General features: G+C 34.9%; 1 protein-coding gene across 1 annotated transcript; it reads left to right on the forward strand.

The window, feature by feature from the left end:
• Positions 1–650: 650 nt before the first annotated feature.
• On the forward strand, positions 651–5775 carry LOC149412236 (uncharacterized). Its single transcript, XM_089645693.1, has 2 exons — positions 651–697; positions 3842–5775. The coding sequence occupies exons 1-2, from the start codon at positions 674–676 to the stop codon at positions 5126–5128; spliced, it is 1311 nt and encodes a 436-aa protein (XP_089501819.1). The 5' UTR covers positions 651–673; the 3' UTR covers positions 5129–5775.
• The last annotated feature ends 11496 nt before the right edge of the window (positions 5776–17271 follow it).

The following is a 17271-nucleotide window of genomic DNA, read 5'->3' on the forward strand; positions in this document are numbered from 1 at the left end:
CAACTCTGAAGGGAGTTTTGAACACCCAAACTGTGTTCCGTCTAAGTTGGGTTAGAAAATCACATGAAAAATGTGCACGGAGAGAAAGAGTAGTATATGACCAATCCCGTTTCCCCATAGGGTTATGCAGAGAGAACAGACCGCAACTTTGTATTAGCATACACTCCTTGCTTAATTCACATTTACACGTCTCATACATTCTCTTTTGTTATTCTGAGTGGTAATTTGACCAGACTATCTGATTTAACTGGTCGCGTCTTTCTCGGACTTCTTGTACCATTCATATTTGCATCACATATTCTCTTTACACTCTGCTCTACATGCCCAAACCATCTGAGCGACCGTTCCTTAATCTTACTCATTATAAATTAATCTTACTCATCAGCATCATTGTTTCCAAATTTCTCACACGATCAGAAATACGTCTCAGGGATCTCATTTCTACAGTGTAGAAGAGCAACGCGATCGCACCAAAACAAGGAAGGACTGGACAGGACAGGTTAGAGAGGATGGCTGGCTGTTGGCTTCTTGCGGGCTGGCTGGCCGCGGTCGCGAGGAAAGTTAGCTAGCCTTGCGCGGCCTTGGGGAGGGAAGGCCGCCTGGCGCTATAAGAGCCCGCCGCGCCGACTACACATCACAGGCATCGCCACCGCAGCACCGCGCGCTTCACACCATGGGAGCGAGCAAGTTGACACTGGTCAGTCAAACAAACCTACATTACTATCTAACAAACCAACCTACCAGCTCCGGTCAAACTATCCAACTCTTCTTACAGATATTCACTTTCATCTCTCAGTGAACTTCAATTCTCTTAAAGTTACAAATTCGAACTCAGTGAATAACACAAATCAATTTTTTTCGATTATCTTTAACCCCTTTATTATAAGCTTTAACCTTGCAATTAATTTTTCTAAATTTGATCTCAATCTTCAATTAACAACAATTGAAAATAAAACAGTGTTTTGTTTTCTTGATAAAACTACGTTCCACTACTTCCGCATAAAAAAGCATCTATTTTTCATCCAAAGTTCAATCAACTATAAATGATTTTGATTCGCTTTTTTTTTATCAATTTTCACATTAACCGGATATCATTTCTGACGTTTGTTCAGTCGTCCATGACAAGTTTGCAGTTTGACCAGGGCTTGCAGTGTTTATTTTAGTTTTATTGTATATATTTTTAAATTTGGTTTGGTTATGCATTTAACGTTACATCGTGGTTTGTTTAATACAGTTAAATTGTTTCCGTAACGTTAAAAATAATATTTTCAAAAACTACAGGAAATCAATTATATTTAAATCTATTCTATTCAAAGTTTGCGTTTTTGTGAATATATCGGTCATCTGTGTAAAAAAGTTCATTTCGTTAATATAATATGTAAGTGAAAATTAAATAACCTTTGCACATTTATATAAATTCAATAAATTTCGTGTTATAATAAAAAAGTGTAATCTCTCTATTTTTTGCATGTGTATCGTAACGTCTAACATAGCATACTCGAGCATGCATCTATCAGATTGTTAAATGTATGTTCTTAATAGAAAGAAATGTTTATGTAACGAGATATAAATATCAGCTAAAGAAAGCCTTGCGCGAATCGCACTTATCATCAATCAACCTAGACCAACAAGACGAGGTGAAATCTAAAATGAAGCAGTCATATGCAATGTCGTATTGCGCCTTCCAAATCGTGAGCAATTATTTATGTATCTATTATGTATACCGGCTCAGCATGGTACTCCGAATACATAATTCATTAACATTCTCAGGCTTGTGAGCATGTATTTTTCGGAGATCACCGAATTAGATACTTTCTTTTTTTTCTTTTGACATCAATTTATTATCGTATTGTCCTCGGTGAATCATCTCGGATTGCTATAATCAACGCAAATTGGATATGACCTAAAAGGATTCTGGATTATTTTTTATTGTTTTCGTTTCTGGTATAACACTGACTTAACTTGTTGTATTATATCATATGACTAGCGATGTTTTTGTTGTTTGTTTATATTTATTTGCGATTTCTTTAACGTATATTTGCTGCTCGATGTACATGATTTATCTTGCCTTAATTTATTCACTGATTGAAATATAAATGCATAGAAGGTTCGAAGGTATGAAAAACTTTCACTTGTTGTGTTGCGAATATGTATTTGATGTTTATACAGTATAGGGGCACACTTGTGTTATGTGGGTCCTTTTCGCTAATTTCATTTAACATGTACTTTTAAGCGTGTTTTCCAGTGTTTAGTGATTATAGATTCATTGTTTATTATATTTTATATGTTGAAGTATTTCAATAAGTTATGGGTTAAAACGACGATGTTTCTTTAGAAAATGTAGTTAATTTAAAAAGTCTAAATAAACCTAATTTGCTATTTGTAGATGGTAAATACTTTATAATGCCTGTGAACTGTTCGCTTTTTCCGAGCATTGTGCTGTGCTGTGCAGATCCCGTTGGCGTGGAAGCCTTGTGACCTGTGCGACATTTCATTGTTTTTAAAGATAATGGGAGTCATTATGGCTACCCGAAATAATGAACATGTTTCAACGCCTTAAATATATTTCTCAAGTGCAAGTTGTTCTAGCTTCACATATTATGTAAATAGGACATTAATCTAGTTTCCTCGCTTTACGACTACTTATAGATTTAATTGAGTCAAATTCTACATTCGGTTGGTGGAACTCTGCGAAACTAAAGCGGTATACTTTACTCTCATTGACTTTAAAATAAGTAACAATTAATTTCACTAAAATCACCTCGTTTCAACGCTTGGTTTCAGCGCACGGTTCAAATAATAATGTTAATAATTTATCAGCGTCACTACTAATAAATTAGCTTGAGAGACGGAGATACCTATGTAATTAGTTAATTTGAGAAGCCATAAATCTTCTTGAAATATCTCACACGATTACACTGGTCACGTAAGAGAACATTCGCCGAGTCCGCTTCCGTTCAGGTTCAATGGCATTCCAAATAGTTTCGTCCCTCGTGAACAATTCATTATCACGTCATTCTGGGGACGCGATTTCTTTTCACAAACATACAAAAGTGAACGTGCCAAAACATGAATTGGTTTCGCTGTACTCTGGAGTGCAACTGCAGGTAAACTGTACCCGATCCAAGTCCCGTACAAAGGGGCTCCATACATGGGTGTCCGTGGAAAGTTGTTTTGTCAGTACGGCATACCTTGCTACGTAACTTGCTCGACCAACATTTTACAAGTAGTCACTATCACTTCATCGTAATAATTGTCAAATCACGTGATCGAGAACTTGACTGCATTAACATTTGTATTCAAAAACATAACATAAAAAATCCTTTATATTCTTGGCTTGAATGGAATTTATCGTACTCGAAATTCACTTTCCATCTGGAAAGCGAAAGGTGTCAAAAGGAGTAATTTGAGCAGGTCTTAGTAAGTTGTATGTAAGTAGTCGATGAGTAAGTTTCCATCAACTGCAAGGAGAATAGCTGCGCAATCGAAGGAAGATAAACAGACCGATCACGTCCACTTGCGTAATTCCAAGGCAGAGGCGCCTCTAGCTTTCACAAACCAGCAAATACGAGTATGCGCCCACTAAGCATCCGCGAAAAGCCGATTGTATAACACCCATTACTGTGTGGTGTGTTGTGGTTATTACAATAACAATACATCGTCTTGTATGGGACAATGTTGTCATGAAAAATAGATTTAAATCATCGTTGACGTTGTGGTGATTATCCTACACACAATAAGGAAATGTGTTAAATAATACGCATCTGTTGTATTTTGATTCTTAGTTTTAATATTTGTAAATATTTCTCCTTAATATACAAGAAATTGCTCTTCGTTACAGGTTACCCTAGGGGTAATTCTTCACGTCGTGCTCATCACATCGAAAGCAGTCGTTGATCAACAACAGCCACTGCAGCAAACCCAGATCGCTGAAAAGAAAGTTGGGTACGACTACGGTGGCCCATCAGGAGGAGATCTCCACGATCACCATGACCATCATGAGGAGCATCACGACCATCACGAACATCACGACCCCGGCTATTGGAAGAAGAAGCTAACATGGAAAGAGGGATGGAAGAAAATCTGGAAACCGGCCAAAAAGCAAATCTGGAAGCCAGACTGGAAAAAAATTTATAAGCCTATTTGGGTACCGACGCAAGTTTCTGTTTGGAAAGACATTCAAGTTCCAGATTGGAAGAAAATATGGAAACCAGTTTGGAAAGAAATAAAAGTACCAGCGTGGAAAGAAATTCAAGTGCCCGACTGGAAAAAGATTTGGAAGCCAGACTGGAAACACATAAAGGTTCCAGCTTGGAAAGAGATCCAGGTGCCTGATTGGAAAAAGATTCACGTTCCTATTTGGAAAGAAGTTCAAGTTCCCGCATGGAAAGAAATTCAAGTCCCCGCTTGGAAACAGCATTGGATTCCGGAATGGGTTAAGGTCGGAATTCCTGGAGAAAAGTTCCTGGGCAAAGACCATGACGGCTGGGAGTATACTTCTCATGATTTGTGGAAGAAGAAACTGGTTTGGAAATCCGTGTGGAAGAAGTATTGGAAGCCAGCTAAGAAGCAAGTATGGGTAACTGATAAGAAACTTGCATGGAAGGATGAATGGAAACAAACCTGGAGAACAGAAAAGAAACAGATTTGGGTTGATGACAAAAAACTTGTATGGAAAGAAGCGTGGAAACAGATTTGGAAGCCATCCAAGAAATTGATCTGGGTTCCAGACAAGAAACTGGAATGGAAGGAGGCGTGGAAACAGATCTGGAAGCCGAGCAAGAAGCTTATCTGGGTTCCTGACAAGAAACTGGAATGGAAGGAAGCCTGGAAGCAGATCTGGGTACCAGCATGGAAAGAGATTTGGGTACCCGCTTGGAAGAAAATCTGGAAGCCAGTGTGGACTTCCGAGTGGTTCCCATCCCCCGACCACCACGACCACCACCACGAGCACCACGACGACCATCACCACGACCACGGATGGGCGGACAGAGCTGACGGTCAGGCGCAGGCCTCCGAGGCCAAGGGGGTGTTGGCCCCCGCGCCCGCCAACGCAGTGCCCGCGCCGCAGCAAGCCGCCCAGTCGCTGCCCACCGACCCCGCGAGGGTCTTGTGGCCGAGACAATAATCCAGTGCGTGTTTTGACTACCAATCATAGTTGATCTAAATGGGACTCGAAAGTTTAGTCATTACTTTAAACTGTTTACAAATTTTGTTGAAGTTCGTGATTTACGTGAGAAGACCTCTTTTTAAATCGTGGAAAATCTAATTATATTTTAGGATAGCTAAGTATTATTCATCGATTTATGACTCTTTTCACCTTATGATAAATATTCACCTAATGATTTTCATAGCGATTGGATGTAACAAATGTATGGTCATACGAGCGTATGGGCCTTGACTGTCGTGATGTTGTACAAAATACAATATGTATTGTAAATATTAATAATGCGTCCCAAATCTTTAATATATTGAGGAAAACAAGGATTAAGTAGCGAGCATTGGGGATATACGACAGCCCAAGTTATGTAGCGCTTCCTTTAGAAAATGCATCATTCGACAAAATACGACTGACTTGACTGTCACTGCTTTAAAAAAAGTTACCTGTGTGTAAAAAGTTACCACTCCGTACAATGTAACGGTTTGTATTCTGCTCGCTGTTATATTGCGCGGATGTTATGTTCATGTTTATTTGTATTTTTATATTATTATTGTTATGTGTTGTACCTACCGTTATTATTTCCCAGTTGAAATAAATGTTTTTATCTATTTAAACACTTTGTTTTCTTACTTACAAAATAATCTCAAAAAACTACTAATACAGGTTTATTCTGATAACCTCCGTGGAAAAGCCAGGACGTAGAAGTTGTGTGCTTGGAATGAGCAAGTTTTATTTATTTTAATCAATACGTAAATAATTTAATATCTTCGTCACAATTCAGATTCAAAACCATACTTAAGATGGCTTTATAAATATTGAGTCGATCAAATCACAAATACTTCCAGATACTTCCCTACATTCTTCTTCGGATTATTTTTCTCTCTCTCTCTCTCTCTCTTTCTCTCTCTCTTCTCTTAAACTCTCACTTCATTTTCACGACATTTCCTGGATGACTATTACTATGACTATACCTAGATCTACTGACTACCTTTTATAAAACAGCAAAATAAAATTACAGTAAAATTACGTCAATATGTGCTGTGTATAAAAACGAACTTTCAAATATCATCCAAGTTAAAAAAAAAATTGTTCTAAGAAATTCACTCGCCGAAATAAATAACTGACCACAATTCACCGCTGAGAAAGTTCATCGCCCACAATTCAACGACGAAAATTCAGGGCTGGGAACATTATTAGTCATTATTGTTTGAAAGTGTGTTTTTTAATGAAATTATTAATATTTTTACGGCTTTTACTTCGAATGGTAACACAAAGTATACACTGCGAACGCAATTAACCTCACCTTAGCTGTGGGCGTTGAATTGTGGTCCGTGAATTTATTGTCGATGAATTGCGGGCTATGAATTTACCGGTTACAAAGAAAATTATTTCAGATCAAGATTAATATTTTTTCTGATATTACTTATTTCCTCGTTGTTTACATCATCGCTGGATATGTATTGAAGGTCACTACAGTACAATTCATTGAATTATAACATCCTTGACCGAATTTTTAAAAAGAAAAGAGCCTGTATAAATTATTCGTGAACAGTAATTTAATAGTTTCTTGCTACAAAAAATTTAAAATTTAAATTTATTTAGTATATAAACAGCTGAAAATTAAAATTATTAAGGTAGAAATAACACTTTTTGAACTAATCAAGTTCAATTACTTACCTACTTCATATTTGACAGAATATTTAGTTATGTCAGTTTGCTTGTTTGAACTAGAAAAAAAACGTCAGTCGGTGCATTCTGGAGTCTGAAATTTGCACATATGTGTTTACGTGAAATTTCTAGGTCAACTCAAATGTATTAATCCCGAGACCTCATTTCACTCATGAGCTAGGGAGTGTACCTAGTGTATCTTAAAATTACCAACTAAAAGGATAGGTGGTTTAATAGTACCCACACAACTTTGATCGTATTTTCAAATTTCTATAAACATTGTTGTTCAGGATTTTCCAATAAGAGGTGTTATTTTGATATTTAATCGTAAAAAATCAATGGTTTTGTTGCTTGTGTAGCACGTAGTGCCGTCTTGTTGAAATTAAACGTTGTCCAGATCAATACCATCCAATTCCGGCCATAAAAAATCATTAATCATCTCTCTATAGCGCAATCCATTCATCGTAACTTTTGCTCCAGCCTTATTTTCGAAAAAGTAAGGTCCAATGACTCTGCCCGACCATCAACCGCACCAAACATTCACGCGTTGAAGATAGAAAGGCTTTTCAACAATAACTCTCGGGTTTTCCGAGACCCAAATGCGACAATTTTGCTTGTTGACGAAGCCACCGAGGTGGAAATGGGCCTCATCACTAGAGATGATTTGCATTTGATTCACTCAAGTGAATTTTAATAATTTTAATGCGTTGTTGAAGCATGTATCGTTCCATTTTTATTAATGTTGTAGTTTCTACTTGTCAAATGTCAAAAAATGACAGCTTTAAAAGTAACATTTACCGAAATAGCGGGCTATTCAAAATTACACCTCTTATTGGAAAACCCTGTATTAAAAAAATTCAAGGTAAATCATTATTTCAAAAATCGTACGTTTGAATGTGTTTGTGCACACCTAGTGGTCTATAATAAGTTTGGAACGTAGGTTTGCAGTCCCCTCTTACCCCGCAGTAGTGCTCAGATATAGTACACTACTACACAAGCAAGAATCTGTTTAAAATTATTCTATAAGTAAGTAGTCTCTATTAATGTATGTATTTTCAAAAATGTATGCATTTCTCATGAAGTGCAAATCTTAAAATTCGTTACCAACCTGCACAAAAAACAAATATTTTTTTATGATGAAATCATAACTCTTCAAATTAATCTGTAGAAGATATTTACCTACAATACCAAGGTACTATACTAAGGTATTATAACAAGGTACTACACTAAGGTATTGTAACAAGGTAATATACTAAGGTATTATGACAAGGTACTATACTAAGGCATTATAACAAGGTACTACACTAATGTATTATGACAAGGTTCTATTCTAAGTATACTATACTAGGTATTGTAAGTACTTATACTAAGGTACCTATTATTTTATTGCAATATTATCAATACCTGTGTATAATTTTCGAAGACTTTTCACCATTGCCAAACCATTGTACCACTTATACACCGATTAATGTATTGCACGTTGCACCATAAAGAGAAATTTACTTTTTATTGGTTTTCATTGCAAAAACATCCTTAAGAAATGACAAATACATATTATGAATCATTTTACCGTGATTCTGTTGTTACTTTCTAGTATTTTCCCTTTCAACATATTTGCCACATCGGCCACATCCTTGTAGAATTCTAAAATTATCTTTGATCGAATTAAAATGATGTCATATAACATTAAATTGGTATATCAAGACTTCTGTTCTTAAAAGTATTAGCATAAATTATTATTTACAACTGATAATTTATGACTTCCTTACATTTCTAAGGCAGGTACCTACCTACCTAGAAGATTTTTTGAATGTATATAAATCATAGTACCATTGAGGTAAATTTTAACAAAAAACGGCGCTATATAAATTATCCAATTATTATTATTTCGTTTTTTTCTGAATTATTAATACAATAAAATGTAACTTCTATTTCCTCGTATTTTCATTTTCAATTTGAAAGTTTTTCTTAATTTAAAAAAATGTTTTACTAAGGATTGAACCACCCTCCCCAGGGACTGAAGTCAACACCGCTAACATCTAGTTGCACTATTGGGCTGACCAATATTTTTTTTGTTTTAATTTTAAAAAAATTTATTAAGTTACTGAGGATTGAGCCTTCCTCCCGCTTGAACATCGCTAGCATCTAACCCTGATATTACCGACACTTATTTCGTACATCAACTGCTATAAATTTTTTAATATGTCATCGATTTCAGAAAGATAATGCAATAACATATGCATTGTCATCGACAACGAGTCTGTCTGTAAAGTTTCAGCTCGTTCGGATGTCGGGAAGTAGTTTTATATCCATTTCCAAGATTCCGCTTTCACTCAATCATTTAATCAAAAAAACAAATTTAAAGTTCTAAAAAAGTATTTAAAATTTGTCCAATTCCTTGGCGCGTGAGTGTAGCGGGAAATAAATTAAACAGTTTTAGTACGTTTCAGAAAACACATTTTGAATCAAATGACAGTATGGAAAATTGATCAATTGACACAATTGGTAATGTACCCGCCCGGCAAGCCAGAGATTCTACTAAAATTATTTTACTTCATAAACGTCTACTTATTTTAAACACCTATAATAAACTCAAGTCATTTATTAGACTTTCGCCTAGTGGGAAAGGGAGCTATGAAAACCTTATCAAGGAGAAAACAACTTGCCGTGTGTTCTCAAGTCATTGCAGAATTAAGCAGTGAGCCCAGCATGAAAAGAATATATTAAGTTGCTATTCGCTCACTTGCATGAACAATACATATGTTTGGCCAATATTGTCTTACACTACACCATTTCTACAAAAAAAATCAATATAAATCTTCATAAGTAGGCTTAACAATATCACAAAGTCTCGTTATTTTTCCAGAACGAAAAACAAAACATCGCAGGTACAAGTTGAAAAGAGGTTTATTAATGTTGAAATATAAAAAAAAAACAATATCAAATATGTCTTTTGATATTCTAAAATAAACAGCGATAATTACTAATCTCACCACTTTCAAAAGGGTAGAAACTTTTTTCGAAATTTAGTTTTTTTGTTTTAACAAAAGTAAGTTGAATTATTTTAGTTGAAAATAAGCATCGGAATTTTTTACTTTTAACTTCTCCCATCATGAAGAATCACCTGCTAAAGTTAGATAAAGATTTACATTTTAAACCGTTTAACTATTATCATATTTACGAATGATACAAGTATTACGTGGAATTTCGTTAATTTTGAGCTAATAACGTCTTCTCAAAATGTTGTTTACATTTATAAAATTCTATTAATTATGTACGAAAAATTTGCATTCTTTGGTCATCGAACGCATGATCTTGTGTTTCAACGTGTTTTTGTGTTTGAAGAAGCCCGTTAACCTGGCATTCAGTATGTATTATGTCAGCTTTATGAGTGTCAAATGAAGTTGAGCGTTTTGTTTACATATTATAAAATATTATGTTTGTCGATTTGACTTAACCTTGACCCCGTTTCATGAATTTATATTTTATTTAAATTGAAATGGAGACATAACGGATACGAAAAGTTAACAGATGATTTGTTCGATCGATCAAAAACCTATCAATAATGTATATTCTACAATATGCGTTCATTTTCTCTAATCACTAGTGGTACCATAAATATTTTTCACATAACTTTCATCATCAGATATCTAATTTCTTCAATATCATTTCATAATATTTTTCATCTCTAAATAGTATAAAATAAAGTCGCTATCCGTGTCTGTCTGTCTGTGCGCTTATCGCTTCTAAACTACGCAACGGATTTCGATAGGCTGTTAACTATCATTTAGAGAATTTCTTACGGAAGGCTTATATATATTTTTACAAAAAAGTATAGAAAGGTTGATGTTTTTTAATCATCGCGTAAAAATAAATTCGCGCGCTTACATTGCTAACGCTGGTTAAACTTTATGAGATACATCCACAGACATAGGAATTAATAGACGAGAAGATAATGGCGAGGGGTAAAATCAACTGTTGAAGAACGAAGGGAGTGAAGCTGACTGTGATTCGTCAATAAATCAATCTGACAGTAAATAGGCATCTCGCATTATAATATCACCATTTACTTCTTAAAAGTAAAATCTGCTTTTGAATGAATAGACATTTTTACATGGGAGCGCAAATTACTCGCCACGTTATGAACTAATTTGCAAAGTCCAAATTCGGCAAAGTAAATTTCTTCTGTTTGCAGAGTCGTAGTTAGTTTCAGAGTATTTAGTTAAGACACTTTTACAAATGTTTCATAATTTACTTACCCCAGTTAAACAACGATGAGCACACTTGAGAATCGCTACATTGTGATGTGATAGTATATGTTTCTAAAACTGATCCATATAATACGGTGTGAATAAGCTTAAAATAAAGTAAAATAATGCTTACTTATGGAATGTAATACGACAATTGGGTTTATTCTCTTTTTCACATCTATTTTTACAAGTTTTCATATCACAAGTCAACATTTTGCCGTGTTATTTCGTAAAATGAACCGATGATGCCTCGACCATAGTTCGCACAAGAATGATGACGTCACGTTTTCAAATTTCACTTGAGGCCATACGCGAGCCCAGCCGGCTCCAATGGAACCGGTATGGGGAGTGGGGATAATACGCTTTTAATCACTTAGGGCAGGTCTGCTAATATTCATATGTCTATGGATACATCACAATAATGTACTACGGAATTGTATATCTTAAAAAGGCCTTCACTAAAGTCCACCCTGGTAAATGTCTATCTCCTAAGGATAACCCCCAGTAACGCCGGGTACACATCAGCTAGTTAATTATAATATTGGAAATTCAACGAATGACTAATATTTATTTCAATAAAACAGCTTTTGTTGAATCTTCGTAGTTACTATATATAACGGAATAATGTTTAATAGAAACTTATTATTAATGAGACAATTAGAAATATTTAGTCATGGATAGTTTTCAAAACCAACGTGCTTTATATTTATTTACGTCCGTTAAAAAGGCTTTTACATAGTTTTTACAATATACTCGCAAAGAGTCAAACTCACGTAGGTGTTCCTGATATAATTTTCTAAATATAGTAAAAAAAGAAAAAATTCTGTGGGTACATAGCAGGAAGTAGGAAAAATATCAATATAATTTAACACCTTCAACCATCAAACCAATGGTATTTTGCTTGCATATCCAGAGTAAAGCAGTTTCAATAAATAAATCAGCTCTAGGTACTAGATGAAAAAAACGTATTATAGTTAATATATTATAATAAAACAAATAAAAAACTTTATTCCACTTAATTTTATTTTGACCGTAACCGGTTTCAGCTCGTCAAAGCCATCTTCAGAATGGTGCATTCGTATTATAGTTAGCTTACATTGCAGTATTAAATATATCAACAACATCATAGTTGTTTCCCAAATTTTGATTTAGTCTCATATGAGTGTCATATCACGTGATTGAAGATGAATTGTATCAATAATATGGTAGGTAGGTACGGAATTGTTATTGTCCGGCCAGGAACATAGAACGAAATTAAATATATCAACTTAACGGTATCCAACATCGAATAAATAATTTTTAACTAACACATTAAATCACAAACAATTCTTCGTTGTAATATAATATCGAAAAAATACATCAATTTAATTTATTTTTCTAAAACTGTATTCCAGTCAATTTCAATATTTAATCTTACATTATGCATCCACGTTACAAATAAGACACTTTGAATAAATATTATACTTCAACCTGTACAGTGTTCACTGAGAAGAAAATGTTTTCAACAGTAAACGAATCAATTTGTTGCAAATTGGATGCATTGTAATATTGAATAGCAATTTGTATAAATCAACACTCGTTATATCAAATCAAAATCACAAATTCGTTTATACTATGTGGAGTCACCTACAATCTTGTGAAATGGACAGAGAATCTATTGTTTACTTTAAACTTTTCCAATTACTAGTTGAAATGCTTTTTTGGGATAATTTTGTTGCCCGCGGTTATCGAGAGTTTGAGTTAACATTTTATGATTGTATTAGAATCAATTTTCGTGTTAAAAATTGGCTAAGCACCATAATATAATCCATTTTTGTTTCGTTTAGTTTATAATTCCTAATATTTTAAATAAGTACCTCAAAGACTGTGTTTCAAGCCTCCATGTATTTATAATGTACAATAATCTGGTAATTACTTACCCGAATGCATAACAAATGGTTTTTCGTAATTTCAAAAATAGAACTACTTGTCATCGTGCTTTTTCAATGTTTTACTGTCTCTTACTACTGTTTTGGGAAATTTCGTATGTTTCATCTGCAAGATTGAATAATTTCTTCTCCTCAGCAACATATTATTATGACAAATTGATTAATGTCCCACCTCATAATAAAATAATCTGCTGCCCATATTGCATGGACCAGACGAAGCCTTATTATTGCAGGAAGGGATCTAGAACAGTGCACGTTTTTTATTATACGTTTAGGCAATTCTTGAATAATTTTTAGGTGAAAATATTTTTTTTCAGTTGTTATACTTTCTTGGGTATAAAGCCTGGCTTTGTTGGGGCTATTTACACGTTCCAACAAACATTTTGCTTTCATTAAAAATATCTGTTGTTTTCAACCGTCAAAATGCATCTCATTTATTAAATACAGTCGACCAACTATTTGGATTGCACTCAACTGTGTTACGTTTTGGATGACGCAGAGTGGCTAAGTTTTAGTAGTTTATTTGTATAAGTGTTCAGCAAACATCGCAAATTTTCACTACATTTATTTACATTATCTACATTTATTTTTGCTACGTTCCTCGTGTTTATTAGTTTGAGTACTGTATTTTTGCGAAATTGGTTTTCTACGTAGCTTAACATCCAAATTACTTTCCCCCATTATTTTAAATTACCCTACATTAGGTTATATATTAGTTATGTAAAATTTAAAACGTGTTTATTAGTAGGGTCCTGTGTATTTAATCAATTACTAACAATAATTTTATGTTTTTTGTGATCGAATATTGATGATTCTTAAGTATTATCACAAAAAAATCTTTTGTTTTTAAATACTGCTCCGTGAGTTATGACTAATTAATCACTTAAACATATTTGCAAAGCAGAATGAAAACCTTTAAAATATTTGTTTTAATTATACCTTTATTCTTCCTTGAAATTTTTTAAATATGTATCGCGTCATTTTGCTAATAATGTAATATCTCGGGTTTGTCCGTATTACACAATACTTTATGCGGATGATATTCACTATCCCGCCATGTCTCGATAAGTGTGGGTTTGTGGACAGCATCTCTCGTTGTGCCCACGACTTGTTATTTGCGCCGACAGGCCATTTTTCACTGGCGAAATTTTTGGGGTCAAGATTCGGGGAGCGCAAAAAGACCAGCACGTGTATTCGAATCATAACTGTTAAACAATTAGTAGGTTATATCACTCTAGGAGATCCGGTGTAACTTCTCACTCTTTCTTACAATGATCGCTGATAACTCCGTTGCAACTTGTAACCGCTACTTCTTTCTTATAAACTGTACCGTAAGTATGTAACTTATCCTTCCGATAGATGTTTCGTTAGTGAGGAAGAAGGAGAGCTTACAGCGGGATCTCAGAGATCCTTTATGATAACTTTGTTTTATTTTATACTTCGTTTGACAGAAATATGGAGATGTGTTTTGTACTTATATGCGCTATCATGTTTCATATGCGATATCCACGTAACTAACGTTTGGCCGAATAGTTAATCTTGGAAAGTATACCAAGAGCAGTTGTTTACCGTCATGCTTTAAAAATATTACTTTTTGTAAACTTTTAATAAGTCTACACCGGTAAATGCTATATTTTTTAATCGTGCTATCTAGAGGGATGGTATTACCTGAAACTGTTCAGTGTCACGACTAAAAAAAATATCTGATGTATTGTATGTATTCCTCGGCTTGCTAAGTCTTACAAGCAACATTTCCCTCTTACTGAGGTGGTAGTAGGAGATTATCAAATTATTGTCAGGTTATTTGTAACTTGGAAACGTCTGTCACTATTAAAAAAACATCGGTACCTCTCTATGGTTAACACGCTTCGTTTAAGAGGAAGGGGGAATGTTATGTTAGGTGTTGGTATAGACAAAAATATAAACAACAAGAATGTAGTTACTTACTGCCGAGTAGGAAACCCGCGAAGATACTGGGTGAGTTTGATTGATGACAGGCGAGAAAGCAGAGAAAAGACCGATCTCTGGTTGATGGATGTATTAACAAAGCAGTCATGCGCCATCTAATCACATTTCGTGGTCATGCTCAAAATTACTCTCGAAATCTTCCGATTCGATACTCTCTCTGATGGCCGCTTCGTGTCGTGTTTTTTGTGATCTAATCACAAACATTGGACGTTTAATTTTATAAACTAATAATGGTTAAATTGTGAAGAGTTTAAGATATCAAATAATATTTAATGAACCTTGTGAACTATTTTTGTGGATGCCACAATAACGGTGAGTAAGGCTTTTAAAACTAATGTATCTTTTTAATATCATCATTAAGAAGGAATAGGCTTAAGGATTATGTTCATCTCAGAAACGAACGCGATGGTAGGAATCCACCATTCTCGTTGAAATGGTTTAAGCCGTATAGTTCTTAGATTTAATTAGTCAGTTACTTTCCAATCGTCTTCTTCCCTGTCGTCATTTGACTCACCACACAAAATTACCTAATTGGGGATGTCATAGTTCTACTTGCTACGAACATTGGAAACTCTTATCATGTATTCGGGATATACGTTTAGCCTGGCGTGAATATAAATAGTACTTATGTTGGATTAAGTATAATATTTTTTATTAAAAAAAATTAAATTACTTTTATTAAAACAATAGAATCAGCTCGGTCGGAATAAATCGGGTTAATGGTGCAATATCATGCCAGTACTCTAAGCAAACTACGTTATAATTGAATACAAAAATTATACATGCAAAGAAATCTATTATAATCTCCAAATTAGTTTTATTGCCATATAAAATATATCAACGGCGTTACTACCTGCGCGTGGGCAGAAACGTTTAAGCCATGCCACTTATGACTGGCGCGAATATTCTATTACTAATAATAATATTATTATGTTGCCATTATTGCATAAAAAAGAAAGTGACCTCGGATATTTTAAACGTATTTTTTGCTAAAATTTTGTTTATGAATTTATTGTTTATGTAGGAGGAGATTGTAGTGGCGTTATTCCGGTATGTCTTTTCATTGCGAGCAATCTTACCAAAACCGCTTTTCATTTTTATTGTGCATCGAATTGTGCTCCGTGACGTTGCATTATGTTATCCAAAATCTCTTTATTATTCGCGTTATTCAAGCTGCATGCTGCAGACGAATAAGTGTGAGTAGAAATACTATCTGCATGGACCTGGTGTTGGAGACTCTTTCAGAAACTTCTTCTCCTCTTATTTCTGCTACTCAATTATCCCCAATTGGCGATGCCATATATCCATTGGCTTCGGGCAGGTGAAAATCTAGTTTTCCTTTTCTTTAAAAAAAATCATAATTTAATAAAACTGCTGCAAAGTTTCTTTTCCCCTTCCCTTAGTCTCACAAACTTTTAACATTCCCTGTCTTTGTTTTTATTTTCTGTTTTTGTTTATGTATTTTGTTACAGATGACACTCATAAACTTAACTTTGACTTTGGTTCAAGATTTTGCTTATGATAGGCTGCGATAAGCGAGCCCTAAGGGTCTGAGACAGAGGTGTGAAATCGTCGGATCACGACAATAGAAAGAATGTATTGGAGCCAGGAAGGAGTCTGAAAGGGTCGAGAGGATGCACTAGGTGGCATGAAAGGCTGGAAGGTGACTGGAGAGACTAAGGTAAACTAGGATGAGGTGATTTTGCACAGCGGTGCTGCCAAGGTCTGTTATCTATGTGAGGATATTGTGTCGGCGCTCTTTATTGGCAGCAGACACATGTCAGCGCTATATTAGCGGCGGACACATGCCTGAACGGATGACGAGCCTCGTGCTGGCACAGTTGGTGGACGGGGTAGTCTCTCTCCCTGCAGCAGCTGGTACAGTTCCTTCGCTACCTAGGACTCTTGCAGCAGAGTCTCCATCTTCTGTCTTCGTCGAGCGTCACAGCGGTGCTGCCAAGGTTTGTTGTCTATGTAAGGATGTTGTGTCAGCGCTCTTTATTGGCAGCAGACACATGTCAGCGCTATATTGGCGGCAGACACATGCCTGACCGTATTACGAACCTCGTGCTGGCACAGTTGGTCTAAATAACAAATGTAGATCCTAGGAAATAAATTGTACAGCGCCCTTGAGGTGATTTTTCACAAAAACGGCGCTATACAAATTATCCAATTATTATTATTATTATTATTACTTAGGGAAGATTTAATCTCAATGACTATCGCAACTCTTGTGCAGTATAAAGTATAAAAAATCAATCATGTACATGTCACATTGTTTACAACATGTTAATAA

The sequence above is a fragment of the Hesperophylax consimilis genome, chromosome 23, assembly GCF_061612785.1.
Source record: "Hesperophylax consimilis isolate HC1 chromosome 23, BYU_Hcon_1.0, whole genome shotgun sequence".
NCBI lineage: Eukaryota > Metazoa > Arthropoda > Insecta > Trichoptera > Limnephilidae > Hesperophylax > Hesperophylax consimilis.